General features: G+C 38.7%; 1 protein-coding gene and 1 non-coding gene across 4 annotated transcripts; one reads left to right on the top strand and one right to left on the bottom strand.

The window, feature by feature from the left end:
• Positions 1–6,880: 6,880 nt before the first annotated feature.
• Positions 6,881–6,963, bottom strand: TRNAL-UAA (transfer RNA leucine (anticodon UAA)). The gene has a single exon. It is a non-coding gene; the product is annotated as a tRNA-Leu (tRNA).
• An 85-nt stretch (positions 6,964–7,048) lies between these two features.
• Positions 7,049–10,997, top strand: LOC145159133 (splicing factor U2af small subunit B-like). Of its 3 annotated transcripts, none has more exons than XM_079078044.1 (6): positions 7,049–7,410; positions 8,092–8,178; positions 8,265–8,346; positions 8,548–8,674; positions 8,820–9,241; positions 10,792–10,997. In XM_079078044.1, the coding sequence occupies exons 1-5, from the start codon at positions 7,174–7,176 to the stop codon at positions 9,235–9,237; spliced, it is 951 nt and encodes a 316-aa protein (XP_078934170.1). In that variant the 5' UTR covers positions 7,049–7,173; the 3' UTR covers positions 9,238–9,241; positions 10,792–10,997. The 3 variants fall into 3 exon arrangements, with proteins under 3 accessions (XP_078934170.1, XP_078934172.1, XP_078934171.1); XM_079078046.1 differs by having other exon boundaries at positions 10,717–10,997; XM_079078045.1 differs by having other exon boundaries at positions 9,460–10,997.
• Positions 10,998–20,193: the final 9,196 nt, after the last annotated feature.

Raw genomic sequence — 20,193 nt, 5'->3', positions numbered from 1 at the left:
AGAAAAAAAAACATAGTTATATCTATTTTCTTTGGGGGAATATTGATGGGAACGTATGGTTTAAAGTAAGAAATGTAGACTTTTGCAATATATAGATTGAGGGAACTAACTATGAATGAAAACGGAGTTAAAATAGCCGAAGAATGATGAATACAAAATTCAATGTATTCATGGCCAATAGATATGCAGAGAAACCTTGTGTTGGAGAGGGGGGGGGGGGGGGTTGATCGGTCTATATTTATAGCACAATAAATTATACTAAATATGTTGAATTGCTGTATAATTGTCCAAGAATGACACTACTTTGATAAAATGTTGAACATTATGTGCAGGCAACTACTTAGTGCTAAAGTGGGCGGAACCCGCAAGAAAAACGAGCAAAATGAACCTAACAAGCATGGGAGACGAATTGTTAAAAGAATGAAGAAAAATGGTGCTGAGAAATTTGACCACTCTTCAATGTTTTGATCAGCTCCGATTGACATGAATGAAGAAGTTCTGGAAACTAGACAAAATTTCCTACAACTTTCATGTTTTGCGTTTTTACTGATTCTACCGTTTTCATCACCAAAAAGGGGCACCAAAGATGAAGGACGTCCTAGAACGCGTCTAAGATGCCCCCTAGGACGCATACCCGTTGTAGGCCATTTTCAAGTGTAAATCAAGGACGACAGAAGACATGTAAAACATCCCGAAGGACGCCCAGACATCATATATGACGTCTAAGACGCCCACTATGACGCTGGCGCGGAAAACAGCTTCGAAAATCAGTTTTTCAACACCTATTTAAAGGATATTTAACCCTAATCGACTTTGGACATCTCCCCTGCAATTTTGCCCAGTTTTGGAGGGTTCCAAACACATCCAAACCTTCTCCAAACATGTTTTTTATCACTCCAATCCGGTTTCAAGACGAGAAATCATCAAGTTCATAATGATTCAACATTAGAAGATTGTTCAACCAAGGATATTAGAAATCATCAAGTTCATAATGATTCAACATTAGAAGATTGTTCATCATCACCACTACAATTTCAGAATTTCCTTACTTGTCCCTCAAGTTTTTATTGCTTCAAGCTTTGATAATCATTAGGTTATAATTGTTTCATGATTTCAAGTTTGTTATTGAATTTTATTATGCATTTTATTTATTTCATCCAAGTTATTTGTTTTATGAACTCAATGGAAGGCTAAACCATTAGGGTTACTTCCGGGGATGTTTAAGACTTTTGGATGAACACACTTGATTATTACTTGATTCTAGTTAATTTCAATTGTTTCTTTTATGCTTCATGTGATGATCTTTGGTAATGATAATTGAAATTGGGTTGTCGAATGAGAGAAAAAAATGAGAAAATAAAAGGAGGAACAAGTGAAGAAGATGACTGAGTGGGTATATAAGAAGTTTGTAGGATTGAGGGTTTCATTGGGGAGGTAGTGGGATCCTATTGGAAAATATAACGATTGTGAGTTTAAGGAATACTAATTAATTTATAAAAAATATAAAATGTATGAAAGAATAGTCATTTTATAGGGATTTAACATAGTAAAAATAATGATGTCAAAGACAGGAGCCAAAATCACAACGAAATTCCACCGTAAGGATGTTTTTTTTCTTTTACAAAAGAATTGCATTTATACCAAATCAAATAAAATAATGTATCCCATGAATCATTTTTGTAGTTTACTCTACAAATGGTGTAATAGGATGGAAATAATTTAGTTTTTACATTATAATTACACCAAAATTTTCAATTTGGTGATGATAAGCTTAATAGGTTTACGAAATTGGGACCGATCGAAATCGAGACTTCTCGGTTAAATTCAAAACTAGTTGGACAACATCAAGACTATTAGCAAAAATCGGGTCCAAGTCTAAATGGATGGGCACCTGAGTAGAAGATAAGAAAATTGATGAGTGTTGATGACTAATAGGGTTCCGATTAGGTGGCAACTAGGGTTGTAGTGATGCAATGGTTAAGGTTTCAGGCAGGCGGGAACATGGACGACATCTGAAGGATTGAATGTAGTAGTTTGTAGGTGCTCCGACGATTGTAGGTCAAAGCCAACTGAAGTGATGGCAGATTTCCGATGAAGGGATCACTAGGGTATGATACCATGTGATCAACTAAATACATTTTCTAAATTACAAAGTCCTTTTATTTATGACACGTTAACCAACCACCTAAGTGATCCAATGGTTGATAAAGTGATGGATAAACTCTCCATATAGGTGGACAGAAGATAAAATCATACTTAATCTTACAATTCAGGGTGCCCATGGGGGGGTTACAACATCGTTCGAAATCGCCAATTAGTTCAATCTCCAAAATCGAGTCCTACTCCTCGAGAACCTTGAAACTAGAGACATTTTAGTGGTACAACATATTTTATTTGTGATATTTAATTTTGGGATTATATTTTATATCAATGGAAACATATTTTCTTTAAAAAAGGCACTACACAGCAACTGCCTCATAATGCATAAAGATATGTTAATAAAGAATAACCATGTATCATCGTTGTTCCATCGAGATTATTTAAACTTCTTGTACAAGGTTTAACCGTTTAAAGGCCTAAGTATTATTTTGTGATTTTTTTAACAAAAAAACCTTTTATGTGAGCTGAAGAGTCGGGACATTGTTGCTAAACAATAACCAAGTCTTATTGTTTCTTTAAAATATGTCTATCAAACGTTTTAAGGGTTAAATCATTTAAGTATTAGTTTTGTTCATTTGTTCTTAAAATATTTAAATATAACAAAAAAATCGGATTTTACAACGATCACTTTCTTGTTTATTTGTCTAATATATATTCTTTTTTACTTTAAACAATTAAAAAAATCGTAGTCGTTTGCTTATTCAAATGTAGGCTTGGCAATGGAGCGGATCGGCCTTGATCCAAACCCATTAAGCAATTTTCAAATGATGATACAAACCCAACCCATAACCAGCAAGGTTTTGAATGATTAAACTCATACGCCTATCCATCGAATCAACGGATTTCAACCCTTTTACCCCGACCCATTTACAATATTAAGTTTAGACTATAATTATTCATTAAAACACATATAACATGATCACTAAAACCAAACAATATTCATTCCAAAACAAACATCAATTATAGCTATATAAATAAATTTTCCAATGTATTATGATTGTGGTATGTCGATCACTTGATTGCAACCTTTTCTTCTTCTTCTTCTTCTTCTTCTTCTTCTTCTTCTTAAATCTTGACTGAAGCCCTTTTCTTCTTGTTCTTGAGTCTTGATTGTGAAATATCGATTTCATAGTCAATTTCAAAATATTATAGAGTCGATTATATTGGAGTCGACTGCAACCGGCCGTTTGGATTAGGAATTGAACTGGGAAGTTGAAGTAGAACGTTTAACAGTCTAACTCCTCGACTCCTGTATGCGAAGATTGATAAATGTATTATTACTTATAAATAATTAATTTGTATTTCAAAATTTTAGTCGGGGCAGGTCATAAATAAATCGGATCGATAGTGATCCATACCCGACCCTTTTAATAAAAAGTTTAACGGGTACATATCGTTAACGGGTAAACGAATCATAAAATATGATCCAAACCCATTAATTTTGCACTGGTTTGGAGCGGATCAGGGTCAAAAACCGTTCCATTGCCAGGTCTATTCAAATGGTTAAAATGGTGATTGCAACTTAGAGTCGTAACAAACACTTTATATACTATCTAAATTATATCACCCATTAACATAACCATAAGGCAATTCTTACAAAAGTGAGAATTAAACCCCAATAAATGTCACACCCCCGAACCAAGGATGGCGGAAACGTCCGGGGGGTGGCGGACTTCATGTATAGTATCATAACAACGAGTATAGTAGTGACCAAAGCAAATACAACCATCATAAATATAATTGAAAAAGTTACACCATAGTATGAGTTTACATGTTTCAAAATCAATTACACTATGATGACAAAATGAAATGTTTTACGCCTTAGCGTCCCATCCTCAAAAGCTGCGGGTTACATGTTTTACTGATTTCCTGAGAATACAAGTAGTTTCGAAAAAGTGTCAACAATTAAGTTGGTGAGTTCATAAGCTTTTGGATGTAGAGTTTGAAAACCTTTGTTTGTAAATGTAACGTATACTCAAGAAAAATCCAATATTTTCCTTATAAAATGTTATGTAGTCTTAAATCCCAATACTGAATGTATGTGTGTGTTTCGTACTTGTAACGTGTTTGTAAATGTAATGTATACTCAAGAAAAATCCAATATTTTCCTTATAAAATGTTATGTAGTCTTAAATCCCAAGACCGAATGTATGTGTGTGTTTCGTACTTGTAACGTGTTTGTAAATGTAATGTATACTCAAGAAAAATCCAATATTTTCCTTATAAAATGTTATGTTGTCTTAAATCCCAAGACCGAATGTATGTGTGTGTTTCGTACTTGTAACGATGTATGCAATTTTAAATAGATAAACCCCCTTTTTTGAAGTAGAACTTCCCGTAAACTTGAAATGTCGTTAACTCCCTATGTGAGTCGCTATAACCATACTATAACTAGATGAACCTGCTACAACGTTTTTCAGACGTCAGAATGTTATGACATGTGTCACCCGTAGACCTGCAGGTCCCACTGTACCTAGCAACAACGTGTGGGGTGTCAATCTCAATATAGATCTATATACAATTATCACGCTCTCCCTACAAGAGACTTTGGTTATAACTTACAGGAATTTTAACCCGTACTCTAAGAGTACAATGAGGAATTGTCTCACAATTTACGTTAACGAGTTTACGTGTGGTTTGAATGTAAAACCTTTTCTGTGGTGGAAGTAAATCCCCTTTTATGTAGTATGTTTGTAATGTAAAATCCATAAACTATACCTATTATAATTTATTGTACGTGTTTGAAGTGAATGAAAACACTTATCATGAATGACTAATTTCTGTTTATGATGTTAAAATAACAAGAAATACATTCAAAATTTAGAAACTTATTGTTATATACTTTGCTCAACATGTTACAAAGTGTTGTTAATATTATAAGCTGTTTAACTAGTTTTTAACTTTTCTGCACTGTTTTAGAAAAATCACAGAAAAATCATACGAAGTCGAAAACTGAATCCATAAACTCTGAGAGTTTAGAAAATGTGTCTAGTTTGTTCATAATTTTTATTATGATTTTTAGAATTCTCTAACTTGTGTGAAAATGTTCAACTTCACAGACTGGTCCGAAGTTGTTTCTGAAATGATAAGCAGTTTTGTAAAAATCGCCATAAATTGTAGAAAAATCGTATGAACATGTGCAAGTAGTCATTAAAAAGGTATAAACCTGAACTATTTGCACCTTGTACAGTTTTGAAAACTAAAAAGTTTAAGATGTTCAAAACAGTCCGTGAATGGAACTAAACTTTCCTGATGAAAGCTGATGTTTGAGTTTAGTTAAGTTTTTGGTGTATTAACTTGTATTCCCCCCCCCCCCCCTAAAACTTGAAGAAAACATGAAAATGTAGGGGTATGAAATCACATTGAGTGATTCCCTGAGATGGATGTTGGAGGAAAGAGGTTTCCAAGTCAAGAACACTTGGAAAATGCTTGAAGATGTGAAGTTCCTAAGAACAAATATGTCGATATTTGTATAAGGAATCCATGATTTGAGTGGAGGAGTGTAGAATATTCAAAAGTATGATGAAGATACTTACCAAAAGTAGATGAGAAGCTCAAGATCAGCCCTTGAATCTCGAGTTCTTAGAGAGAGGAAATGAGAGAGAATTAAATTTGCTTTTGGTGAAGAGTGAAACCTTGGAAAGGAAGATAAATGTTTCAAGGTTTTGATTAAAAGGAAACTTGTTGGGGAAGGGTGAGAGGTACAATGAGTTGACTAGGGCTGATGTGAACAGTGACATAAAGCATGAATAGTGACCTAAAGTGTCATAAAGTTGTCATGCTTTATGAGAAAAGTCAAAGAGTACCTCCTTGTACTTTGAACTTATCCTAAATAATAGTAGGAATTATATCTTAGAAATCTCCAAGATATGGGTAAATTATGATTTTAGAGGGTTGAAAATAATAAAGTATAGATTTATATGGAAATCCCACGTTAAAATCATGAGAAACGGGCTTAAAACGTGAAAGCGGTCGAAAACCGGAAGTGAGGAGCGAACCTGCGAGGGTTCGGTTCATGTTGCTGAGAACTTGACGTGAGGCATGTCATGAACTCGACGAGTCATGGCACGCGTCGTGTTCTAAAAGGCGTGTCATGGCACGCGTCAAGACATGTCATGACGTGAGGCGTGTGTAAGAACTTGAAATTTAGATAAAGTTGACTTTTAGTTAAATATTGACCAAAATGGCAAAATGGTTCAATATGAGAAAAAGATGAGAATATGAAGTTGTAACATCATATAAATGGCCAAGACAAGTTTAAGTCACTTAGAAGAGGTTACATGAGTAAGTTCAAGAAAAAGAATGCATGAGAAGATGGATAGAGCTGAGAAGAGAAGTGATTGACCGAATGTCATTTCACGCTAGTTTCTTAGGTCTCGCTTACATATAATCAAGATTAGGACAAAACATATAACAATAAAAATGTTTTAACTATTTTATCGATTGCTACTTAGTTTATATTTGACATACTACTTATGACATGTCAAACATAACATTGATAAAAGTATGTTGACACATTTTGTCTTTTGCCATGATATTAAAACCACATAACCACAACAAATTTTTTTTAATAAGTCAGATATAATGATTTAAACGTTAAAATTGTATAAATATGTGTCATTTATACTTGTTTATTTTAGATTTTAGATGTAATTTAGTTGGATTAATAAAATCAAATTGTTAGTTTGCAACAAAAAAAGTAAGGAAAATTAAGATTGCTTGCTGGCTATGGGGTTCGAACCCATGCGCACTTATGTGCAGAAGATCTTAAGTCTTCCCCCTTAACCACTCGGGCAAACCAGCTATTGATGTGGGTATATTCGAAATTAATTTATTTAAATTATAACTTGATACCTATTATAAGTAGCTGACTTTTCATAAAATTTTCCTTCTCCCCCAAATTTCCATCGTTGTGGAACAAGTAATTAAGCGAACCTTAATGCTTTCCACATAAACCCTAACCCTAATTGACACACCTCCAAATAATCAACTCGTATTCAAAGCAACCGAAGAATGGCGGAGCACTTGGCGTCAATTTTCGGTACAGAAAAGGACAGAGTGAATTGTCCGTTCTACTTCAAGATCGGAGCTTGTCGGCATGGCGACAGATGTTCGAGGCTTCACACCAAACCCAGCATCAGCCCCACTCTATTGCTTTCCAACATGTACCAGCGTCCTGATTCCATCACTCCAGGTGTTGATCCGCAGGGTCAACCCCTTGATCCTCGCAAAATCCAAGATCACTTCGAGGTTTTTAACCCTAATTTTTATGAATTGTGTCACTAATGTCGGATTTGTTATGTGTTTGTATCATGGATTTCGTGCGTTAGATATTAATTTTTGTTTTAGCTGTCATCTGGCTTGGTTTTGTGAGTTGCTTAGATGAATGGACACAATTAGATGAAAGATACGCACTTTCTTTTGTATGAATAAGGAATACCCGTGGATCTCTCCTAATTTACGATTTTATTATACTTTTATACATTCTATGCTGTTTTACCTTGATGTTAATTTGGTGATAGGTTTATTTGTATCTTTATGACTTGTGAGCTAATTCTAGATGTAAATGGGGCTATTATTCTTAGGAGTGTTTTGTGTGCAGAATGCTACTGGAAGGAATGAAATCTTAATGGGAAGTTGAAGAAATTGTAATCCTTCACATGTTTGGTTGATGGAATGGAATTCAATAATAGAAGTTGAATAATTATAAATTTTTCACTTATAGTAAATATTTTATGTATCTACATCTCATTAATATAATGATGGTATTATGGTCTTTCAATAAAGAAGAGAGAAATGTAATTGAATTCTTGCCTATGCATTTGCCAACTAGTGGATAAACATATTATACTTTCTACCACAGATTTCATACTCGATTTGTCTTCTTTTTTAAGGTTTTAAATATACTTTACAACTACTGTGCAAATGCAGGATTTTTATGAAGATTTGTTTGAAGAGCTGAGTAAGTATGGGGAGATTGAAAGCCTAAACATATGTGACAACTTGGCTGACCACATGGTATAATATTAACTTACTTGAAATTGATCAATTTCATTATGCTATTTTAAATTCTTGTTAAATCAAGTCTTGTTATTTATCAACAGGTGGGGAATGTTTATGTCCAGTTTAGGGAAGAAGAGCATGCTGCAAATGCTCTTCAAAATCTCACTGGGAGGTTTTATGCAGGTATACACCTTTTTCTTATTTAAATTTACAATTATAGTTATATGTTTTGTGTTTCTTCTAGAACATTTTAATCAATATAGTCACACATCAAGATTTACTCTAACATAAGATATATTAGAACTTAAAATCCAATTTGTGAATGGTTAATTAATCAAATTAAATAATAGTTGTCTTAACATAAAAATAATTTATATTTTTCAGGGCGTCCGATCATTGTGGACTTTTCTCCAGTGACAGATTTTCGTGAAGCTACATGTAGACAGTATGAAGAAAATGTATGCAATCGAGGTGGTTATTGCAACTTCATGCATTTAAAAAAGATTAGTAGGTCAGTTTTTTGTTATTTTCTATTCTACTTCTAAGTTTTTACTATTTATTGGAATGACAAATCAATCGAATAGATAAGATAATGGAATCAGTCATTACATTCTATTATGGAATTAACCATTCCATTCCTTCTTTGATTCTCTCAGAGAGTTAAGGAGACAATTATTTGGAAGAAGTCGAAGAAGAAGAAGCAGAAGCCGAAGCCGAAGCCACAGTCCCCATCGCCACCGTGGCTATGACGAGCGCGGTGGCCGGAGTTCCGGAAGAAGGGCGGCCAGCGGTGATTACCACGACCGCAGCAGCCGCCGCCACCACAGCCGGAGCCCCGGTCGACGCGGTCGTAGCAGAAGCCCTGGCGGCAAAAGGAACCGGAGTCCGGTCAGGGAAGGCAGTGCGGAACGAAGGGCAAAGATTGAACAATGGAATAGGGAAAGAGAACAAGCCGACTCCCGCCCTAAAACCACCAATGATAACAACAACAATAATAATAATAATAGTAATGAACAAAATGGAGATGAGTATTATGATCCACGTCAGCAGCCACATCAGCAATATGATGACTAGATCGGTTTGTTCCTTCATTCTCTTGTTTTCTTTTTCGTATATAAATCATGCATCATGGTTGAAATTGCAACATAACTAAAAAGAAAAAGAAAAAAATAAGGTTAAATTGTAAATGCAAGAAATGAGTCAAATGACAATGATTTGTTTATTGAAAGTAGATTGCTATTTCTTGCATTTAGCTTTAAAAAAGATACAGCTTACAACCCACTTTCCACTGTGCAGGAGTACAGGGTACAGGTTCACCAGGACTCCTGAAACATGTGATTGTTTGCATTTCAAGTTCTTGAAAAAAAATGTTTACATTTTTTTTTTCTGGAGATAGTTTTTAGGGTTAAATGCATGGAAAAAAGTACAACAATCAACAATTCATTTCTTTATTATATCAAAAATCTTGAAAAATCTACACAATTATAGCAGTGTAATCCAAATACAAAGCAATATATATATTTTTCAATGTATAAGGTCATCATTTGTAAAACAATTTGAAAGTATAATGCTGTAATTAGAAATATTTTTTTTTCAAGTACAATGCCTTATTAAGAAAACATTTAAAGGAAAATATAGTAATAAACTAATTGAAACAAAATGAAAGTAGGATGTGGTATACGTCATATATGCATTAGATATGCAATAAAAATGATAGTAAACTGGTCAAGGTCAAGTAAAGAAAATCAGGATGGTCAATGCTGGGATATGAGTCTTTAGGTCATTTTCTTTATTTCTTTGTTAGGTCGGTTTAGTAGAAGTATGAGTAGGAGTCTGGGGTTTGTTAGTAAGCATTGATGATTTCAGTTGAATTGTTTGTTTCTGGGAGAGACTCGGCTTCTCAAAAGCCAATAACCTTTTGTATTTTTTTGATTTTAGTTTGTAATTTTGCAATGAAACCCTAGTCTACATCAAATACTTGATGCAGAGTAGGGTTTAAATGCATAACTATAGACTAAAATTAAAGAAAACAAAGGGTCCTGACTTTCAAGAAGCCAAGTCTCTCCTAGAAACAAACATTTCAACTGAATTGATCTGCTTACTAACAAACCTCAAACTTTTACTTATACTTCTATTTAACCGACCATATGAAGAAATAAGGAAAATGACCTAAAGACCCTTATCCCAACATTGACCAATTTGACTTGCTTTACTTGACCTTGGCCAGTTTACTATCCCTTTTATTGCATATCTAATCCATATATGAGGTATACCAGTGTTATAATAAACATATAAATGAAAGCATGTTGTTATTTTCTTACATTTAGCCTTAGTTTCTATGATATCAATAGGCCTTTTGGTTATGTTTTGAAGAGAAATTAGCCTATTATGGGTCTTTGCAAGTAAATTATGTTGCTATTTCTTTCATTAGGATAGTAGGGATGAATTTGTCTAATGATGTGTAGATTTTGTTTTATTAAAATATGTATTTGAATTTTGTATTGCAATATAAATATTACGAATAAAGAAATGTGATCTTACATAATATTTTAGTTTTGCAGGTTCAGGTATCCCTGCATCAAGGATCATGCCTTATTTATTGGAGCTTACGATTATTTTTGTATACAGGTTGTTTGACTGTGCTAATCTTGGAAGGAACAAGTTGAAGATGACGTGGCATCCTATTTATTATTTCTTGCAGTGTTTGTGTTTTAGTTTCTTCATGACAGATGGTGTTTGCGGTTTGTATCAACAACTTTTTCTGTGCACTTTCTTGTATGGAAGTTGAAAGATTTAGCATTGATATGATTTTTATAAATGAGTTTTTTCAATAAGTTTTTTCTTTTCGTGCCATGTCATTATTTCACAAAAATTGTTTGGTAGACTAAGGATAAAATATTAATCGAAATTTGAAAAAAAAATTGTTCTGAAAAGACTTTCACAATATCGTGTTGATATCATGCCTTTTTGCTTTTGACTAAGAGTTGATGCTTGTCATGCTTTGTTTCATATTCTTGCATGTTTATTTATTGACATTAATCATAGTATTAGTAGTCTAGTTTTCATTCTTGCATGTTTATTGACAAAAAGCTTTATATTTTAATTTTTTCGTATTAAAATAATAGACCCACAACTAAAAAAACTTCACACTTCTCGTAAATATTTTTGAAACCACAAATGTTTAGTAACTACTATGTTAGTGCAAAATCTCCGATAATAAACGGTAAAAAGATGCAACGGAAACATAACCCAAATTCATAGATTGCAAAATCTTGAAACTATAGTGGGAAAAAGTTAGGTTATATGGAAAGTTGAGGGACTAAAATGCAATAAATCCTAAATACTAATATCATCCAATAAATTATTCTCGTTACTCTTTATTAAAAAAATATATGCTAAAAGGGTAACGTCACCACCTAACGGCGACGTGACACGCTTGACACTTGTACACCGACAGCTCAGCTAAACTGGATTGTAGTTGACTCACGTGTTTCTTTCCAAGTTTACGAATTACAAAGCCGCCTTGATTTCATATGTCTATTCAAAGTTAGTTATACCCCTATTCTTTTAAAGAATTTACTCCTAGTGCCACCAGGCTGTTATTCATCGATAATGATGATAACGGGACGTATGACAATACTTTTTTTTTTGTTTTTTTGTTTTTTTGGGTTTTTTTTTTGTATTGTTCTGAACAGTATTATTGGGACCGGAGAGAGCTAATCGACAATAACACCTACACACAAAGGGCAAAATCTTCGTTTCGCATTTCTTATTTCTCATTTCTTTTTCCCTAATAGTTTTGAGGAATAAAATGTTGAAAAAGTTATAACCTTACTAACGAGTAACTAAAAACATCAATCATCAACATCAATAGTCAATCAAAAAAAAAAGGAAAAAAAAACATGTTAACTTTATGGGTACAAGTTGTATAAAATGTCTCATAATATATACAATAAGGGTATAAACATAAATTTTTATATGCTATATAACAAAATCCACTAAAAAAGAAGATAACAATGGAGGTAAACCTTCTCGATAAATGACAGTTTCCATCTCTCCCATACAAATTTCACAAAAAAAAATTGTTGTGATTAGTTATCTCTTGTTCTAACCTGAATATCCAAACAAATGCAGACCTCATAAGGACTAAAAAATAACTTATATTAAAGCTAAAATGAATTTTATAATATCACTATAAGATGTATTATATATAACATATATAGATATGTGTGTGTTTTCACATATTAAAATCATTCGTTTTATCTCATCTGCCAAAAGTGAAACACTACTGACCAATATTTTTATTATATATGTAGTTTGCACAAAGTTTGAGTAGTTAAATGTAGGGGTGTCAATTCATGACACGGCACGATAAAAATAGACGACACGAAACAAAATTGTGTCAGGAGCCTCCTCCTGGTCTTTCATGCATAATGCCTAGGGCTAACCCCCGGGTCTTCCTACCATACATAACTAAATGGGCCGACATTGTGGCCGTAGACCCATACAAACAGTGAGGAGACTCACCTCGTACTGCTGACGCTGCTGATAACCCTCTGGCTGCTATCCAACAACTCTCCGAATTGCTGCTCCTCTAGCTCCCCGAGCTACTGATACCAATAATAGAAACACTTAGCCTAACTGTCCTCAAGAAGTCAACTAAGTCAACTCTGGTCAAAGTCCCTCTCAAGGTCAAGGTCCTGGTCAAAGTCAACCTTCCAGTTGACTCGACTCGTCGAGTTGTTTTGCCAACTCACCGAGTCCATGCTCTTCAAATCCCAAAACAACCCCGACTCCACTCGTCGAGTCTAGCGAGAACTCGACGAGTTCTCCTTTATCTAACACTTCGGGACTATCTTCAACCGACTCGCCGAGTTCATCCTTGAACTCGTCGAGTTCATCATCATTGTATGAAAATCTAGGCCATGACTCGCCGAGTTGTATGAACAACTCGTCGAGTTCATCTTCATAACTAAGAAGATTGTCTTGGACTCGCCGAGTTCCTCTTCGAACTCGTCGAGTACTATGATCTTCATGTCCATTACGAACCCAGTCTGGCTGAATCCTTCACTACTCCCCCCACTGATCCGAATCATAACAGAAGGGTTTGGGTTTACGACCCGAATCGCCGAGTCCATGAACAGACTCGTCGAGTCCACCTTGTGACATCTCTATTCTGTCGATTACAGTCCATTCCAACACTTCCAACTCATATATCTGGACTCCTAATGCTAGCATTGCACATAAAGTTGCTAACTTTACGTGCATGCAAGGTGCTATGAGGCTAGAACACTCAATCCAAGCTACAATGAAGGCCTAGGTCATGAAATGGGACCTTAGATGGATAAAGCCGACAACTTTGAGCTTCTAAAGCTCAAGAGTGTCCAGATCTGTTGTCCAATCCAACCTCAAAGGCTTAATACTCGGATTCTACTTGGAAATGATCCAATTGTGACAAAAAGGCAAGCTAGAAAGGGGATCCATCAATTGAAAGCTCAAGGTTCAGACTTTTTACCTCCTAACAGTTTCCAAGTCGATATGGAGGCTGGATCTACTCTTCCTTCCTTGCTCCTTTCCCTCCAAGCTTCCAAGATGTACTCTAAAGGCCCTTAATCTTCTCAAAAGCTCAAACAATGGAGTTGGGTGGCTAGGGTTTTGGGTTCTGGACGAGAGAGGCTGTAAATGAACCCTAGGGAAGAGAATAAGATGCTTAAATAGGGTACCAAGTCCCGGAATTAGGGTTTCCAAACCCAGACCAGACTCGCCGAGTCCACTTGCCGACTCGCCGAGCCGGTCACTTAATCTTTGACACGGAACCCGCTCCGACTTGTCGAGTTCTTCCTTGGACTCGACGAGTTGACCCCCTTTTGACTTAGGGTTTTCCTTCCTTTCTCGGCCTTTCTGATACTGGGTGTTACAGACCAGTTTGCCTGAAGCGACGAGCTCCCGAACAAAATGATTGGAACATCCCAAAAATCATGACCAAAAATTTCTTCTTAAGACATTACTAAATTATAGTATCAAACCATTTCAAACATACTAGAAGGGTTATATAACAAATCAGAGTATCTTTTCAAAAACACTTGTTAATTTTATCAGAGTAAACATCCCAAGCTAAAACTTCTTGGTGTGTGCAATGCGATCATCCCGAGCTCTTCCCTCCGACACCGGAAGTACCGGAAACCAAAACTGAAAACCGTAAGCACGAAGCTTAGTGAGTTCCCCAACCTACCACATACCACATACATATCCACATATTGGGCCCCCGCCCACTGCATCAGGCCCCGCCTGGCATCGAGCCCCGCTCGGTATACATATCTGTTCTCTTAGGCCCCGCCTGTCTCCGGGCCTCGCCCGCTAAACATATACAATCATATAACATAACACATATCATAAAGCTAAACATACTATACTGTACTACTGATCTAAGGCCTCGCCTGTCTTGGGCCCCGCCCCTGTCCTGCTACTGGTGAGTCATGGAACCCCGTCCACGCTCCTGCTGATAGTGAGATACGGGCCCCCGCCCACACTCACCTCCCTACTAACTCGGGTCTCGCCCCTGCTCTGCTAATAATGAGATACGGAACCCCGTCCGTACTCGGCTAGTGATGAGATACGGGTCCTCGCCCGACTCACCTCCCTACCAGGCACATACAAGTATCACAAAGACACCAGTATAACTACACATACGCTACTGCCTCGGGTACCACCCGACATCGGACCGAAATCCGGAACATACAAGCTGCATCGGGCTAACCCCGGTAACGGATCTAAATCCGAACAAATCACAATAAGTGCCTAGGGCTAACCCCCGGGTCTTCCTACTACACATAACCATAAGCATAAACATAATGAGCCGGCATTGTGGTCGTAGACCCATGCACATAGTGAGGAGACTCACCTCGCACTGCTGAAGCTCTTGCTGCTACACTTCTGGCTGCTTGACTGACAACTCCCCGAACCGCTGCTCCTCTAGCTCCCCGAGCTACTGATATCAAAATAACACTTAGTCCCAAACTGACCTCCAGAAGTCAACTAAGTCAACTCTGGTCAAAGTCCCTCTCAAGGTCAAAGTCAACCTTCCAGTTGACTCGACTCGTCGAGTTGTTCTACCAACTCGCCGAGTCCTTGCTCCTCAAATCCCAAAACAACCCTAACTCCACTCGTCGAGTCTAGCGAGAACTCGGCGAGTTCTTCTTCATCTAACACTTCGGGACTATCTTCAACCGACTCGTCGAGTTCATCCTTGAACTCGTCGCATCCATTGTCATCGTATGAATATCTAGGCCATGACTCGCCGAGTTGTATGAACAACTCGTCGAGTTCATCTTCATAACTAAGAAGATTGTCTTGGACTCGCCGAGTTCCCCTTCGAACTCGTCGAGTAATATGATCTTCATGTCCATTACAGACCCAGCCTAGTTGAATCCTTTACTAACTCCACCCACTAATCCGAATCATAAACAGAAGGGTTTGGGTTTGCAACCCGACTCGCCGAGTCCATGAGCTGACTCGCCGAGTCCACCTTGTGACATCCCTATTCTGTCGATTACAGTCCATTCCAACACCTTCAACCCATAGATCTGGACTTCTAATGCTAGCATTACACGTAAAGTTGCTAACTTTACGTGCATGCAAGGTGCTATGAAGCTAAAACTCTTAATCTAAACTAAAAGGAAGGTCTAGGACATGAAATGAAGCGATGGCTGGGTAAAGCTGCCCCCTCAGAGCTTCTAAAGCTCAGAAATGCTTAGATCTTAAGTCCTTTTCGTCCTCAATGGCTCAATGTTCAGATTGACCTTGGAAATGGTCCAAATGTGACAAAATCTATGCTAGAAAGGGAATCTAGATGACTAACAGTCAAGGTATAAGCTTTATACATTCAAATGATCTGAAGTGCCACACCAACTCTGGATCTATAGCTCCTTCTTGCACCACTAAGAGTCTCCTTCCTTCTCCAAGCTTCAAATCACTCACAAAGGCAAGAAACTAGCTCAATAATCCACAAGGTTGATTAGGGTTTCGAGAGTAGGTGAGGGAAGTGATGGAGGCTGGGGTGGAGGCCTGAAATGTTGCTTAAATAGGGTACCAAGTCCCGAAATTAGGGTTTCCAAACCCAGACCAGACTCGCCGAGTCAGTCTCCCCGACTCGTCGAGTCGGTCACTTAATCCGCGACACGAGACACGCTCCGACTCGTCGAGTTCTTCCTTAGACTCGACGAGTTGACCCCTTTGACTTAGGGTTTTTCTTTCCTTTCTGGGTCTTCTGGATTTCGGGTGTTACAATGATAGTCAAGATCAATATGCTTAGCACGCTTATGAGCCATCGGGTTCTGGGTGAGAAATAATGCACTTTGATTGTCACAGAGAAGCGTGGGGCGATCGGTGGGCAAAGCATGCAACTCTTGCAACAGATGAGTGATCCAGATGATCTCTACAACCGTATTAGCCATGGCAAGATATTCAGACTCACAGCTGGAGCGAGAGATAGTAGGCTGCTTCTTCGCACTCCAGGAGACAAGATTACCCCCTAGGAATATCGAGTACCCATAGGTGGAGCGGTGAGTCTCAAGGCAGCGAGCCCAATCAGCATCATAGTAGCCAACAAGCTTGACAGCCGGAGGCCGTGAGAAAGTGAGACCGAATGAGAGGGTGCCCTTGACATAGCGAATAATTCGTTTAACAGCTTGAAAATGAGAAATCGTCGGTGCAACAAGAAACTGGCTAACTTGATTAACAGCGTAAGAGATATCCGGTCTCCTAATCGTCAAATATTGTAGTGCACCAACCAAGGACCGATAGAGACTCGGATCCTCATGAAGAGGACCACCACTAACAAGAGAGGTGTTGGCAGCAAGAGGGGTCGACATAGGCTTAGCATCGAGAAGACCGGTGCGTGAGACGATATCGTGAGCATACTTTGCTTGAGTGAGAAACAAGCCAGTGGAATGATGAGTAGCCTCAAGTCCAAGAAAATAGTTCAACCGCCCAAGATCCTTAATTCGAAATTCGGCATGAAGCCGAGCAATGAAGGACAACACAACAGCATCATCTGAGCCAGTGATAATCAAATCATCAACATACACTAACAAATACAAAATACACGAGTCCCGGCGAAACATAAAAAGAGAGGGATCCGCACGACTGCTGGAAAAACCTTGTTGCACCAAAAATGAACTGAGCCGATGAAACCACGCACGGGGAGCCTGCTTAAGTCCATAAATAGCTTTATTTAGCTTGCAAACATAATCAGGATAACAAGCATCCGCAAACCCAGGGGGTTGATTCATAAAAACAGTGTCACCCAAATGTCCGTGTAGAAAGGCGTTATTGACGTCAAGTTGACGCAACTGCCACCCATTTACAATCGCAAGGGTGAGAACAATACGAACGGTGGCCGCCTTGACAACGGGACTGAAGGTGTGAGAAAAATCAAGTCCCGGAACCTGACTAAATCCTTGAGCAACAAGCCGAGCCTTGTGACGTTCCACAGTCCCATCAGCCTGATATTTGGTACGAAACAACCACCTACAACCCACAATATTGGCATGGGGGGGACGAGGAACGAGAGTCCACGTCTAATTATGATGAAGAGCCGCCATCTCAGAACACATTGCTTCACGCCATGTAGGGTCACGCAAGGCAGTGGCATAGGATGACGGAATATCTGCAAAAAAAACTTGCGAAAACAAGCCATGAGAAGTTAGATGTGCCAAGTCAGAATGGTAATGTGGCTTAAAAATCCCGGATTTGGCACGAGTGGTCATCGGATGCGAAGGAGGAGGTGGATGGGAGGCCGGAGGCGGATCAGGCTCGGAGTCAGACCCGGAGGTGGCAACCGAAGCTGAATCAGTGGACGGTTCGGAGTCAGACCCGGAAGGCGACCCGGTCTCGGGTCCCGGCGAGGCAGCGGTAGGGAATTCAGAAGCAGGAGTCAGGATCGAGGGATTCGGCGGATCTGGTTCAACACACATAGTGCAAGGAGTATGGGCGGCGGGTCCTGATGGAGCACTTGGAGAGACCGGGACAGCGTTGTCATGGACAGGACCGGCAGGGAGCTGATCACCAAGGAATGTGTGCAAGGTTAAAGACCCAATAGGAGCATTTGTATGGGTGTCGTTTCGACCCAATAGGAGCATTTGTATGGGTGTCACGAAACGGGAAGCACTCTTCATCAAACCGGGCATGGCGAGTAACAAAAATCCGTGTCGAAATCGGATCGAGACACAAGTAACCTTTATATTGAGTGTGACAACCCACAAAAACACAAGGTATGCTCCGCGGAGAAAGCTTATGATCCGCATAGTCACGTAAATATGGATAGACCCGACACCCAAAAATGCGAAAATTCTCATAAGATGGCACCCGTCCGAACAAAACCTCAAAAGGTGATTTCATGTATAACACCTTCGTGGGGGAGACGATTAATAACATGCACGGCGGAGCTGAAAGCATGAGTCCAATAAGAAACTGGAAGGTGAGTGTGAAACATCATAGCGAGGCCCGTCTCCACAATGTGACGATGTTTGCGTTCAACCCGCCCATTTTGTTGGGGGGTATACAGGCATGAGATGCGATGAAATATGCCATGTTTATGTAATAGTGCCGTTACTTTATTATTAAGAAATTCCGTACCCCCGTCACTTTGAAAAATTTTAATTTTGGTAGAAAATTGAGTCTCTACAAAGGTGATAAAAACCTCAAAAATGCTAAAAAAATCCGATTTAGACTTGAGCGGGTAAAGCCATGTGAAGTGGGAGAAATCGTCCACAAAGGTTACATAATATCGGTAGGATGCAACCGAATCAACCGGGGAAGGACCCCAAAGATCACAATGGATCAAATCTAGAACATGAGCGGATCGTTGGTCATTAATTTCAAAAGGCAACCGATGAGACTTAGCAAGTTGGCAAGGAGAACACGTAACCGGTTTAGGTAAAATAGAAGAAACCATTACATGACCAGGTTTATTTAATATTGAAATAACATCAAAAGACACATGCCCTAAACGTGAGTGTCATAATTCAAAAGATGCCGTGGGTCGCTTCTTAGCATAAGACGAACAAGCCACCGGTTTATTGGGAAGAACATAAAGCCCCCGATCATATTTTCCTTGGACCAGAACTTGTTTCGTTTCCCGATCCTTAATGTAAAAGAAATAGTTGGAGAAAAGCACATCCACGTTATTATCATGTGTTAACTTGCTAATAGACAATAAATTTTTAGTAAGACGAGGGACCACCAAAACATCCCGCAATCGAAGACCATTGGGAAGAGAGGAAGTCCCTATAGAAGTAATGGGGAGAGTATTACCGTTACCAAATTGAACCGAGCCATCACCAACAAAAGGTTCGGGTTGAGTAACGGAGCCCGAAGAAGAAACCATGTGGTCTGAGGCACAGGAATCAATATACCAATCCGGGTCGGGTGGAGTCACACGACAATTTGCAAAGAAGGCCTTAGCTAAGTCGGCTTCACTAAGGGCGGACTTAGAAGCAAATGTCGAAAGTTGAGGACAAGCATTATCAAAATGACCGTTTTGGCGGCAGAGTTGGAAATGGGGTGGCCGACGGCCACGACCACGACCACCACGAAGGCCACCACGACCACCGGAGTTACCACCTCGGCTCCGACCAGCGGAAACCGAGACAGCAGCCCCGAGAGGCGATGATTCAGCAACGAAGGCGACAACGGGTGCGGAGTTCAATGGATAGACTTCATGAAGAGCTCGTGACCTTCGGCTTGAGCAAGGAGGTCCGAAAAGTGTGAGTAACACGAGAGGTCCGAATCCCAATGGAGAAAGTCTCAAAAGCACCGCCAAGACCACATAAGAACCAATGATTTTTATCATATTCGTCAACGGCTTGACCGATAGCCGCAAGTTGATCACAAATCGCCTTAAATTTGCGTCCATATTCGGAGACGGTGGAGGTGCCTTTAGAGAGAAGCCGAAGTTGATCCCGAAGAGTTTGTACTCGTTCCATGGAAGAGTTACCATAGGCGGATTCAAGAGCGGTCCAGATAGCACGA

Source organism: Lactuca virosa, chromosome 2 (genome assembly GCF_052849685.1).
Source record: "Lactuca virosa cultivar CGN04683 chromosome 2, Lactuca_virosa_CGN04683_v6, whole genome shotgun sequence".
Classification (NCBI taxonomy): Eukaryota; Viridiplantae; Streptophyta; class Magnoliopsida; order Asterales; family Asteraceae; genus Lactuca; species Lactuca virosa.
The sequence above is the reverse complement of the archived record's forward strand: the minus strand, read 5'-3'. Positions and strand labels throughout refer to the sequence as shown.

Bases quoted from the DNA above. Each gene is read 5' to 3' on its own strand.
- LOC145159133 (XM_079078044.1), top strand. From the start codon at position 7,174: ATGGCGGAGCACTTGGCGTCAATTTTCGGTACAGAAAAGGACAGAGTG. The intron at 8,179-8,264 runs GTATAATATTAA...ATTTATCAACAG, and splicing joins ACAACTTGGCTGACCACATG to GTGGGGAATGTTTATGTCCA. The intron at 8,675-8,819 runs GTCAGTTTTTTG...TGATTCTCTCAG, and splicing joins CATTTAAAAAAGATTAGTAG to AGAGTTAAGGAGACAATTAT.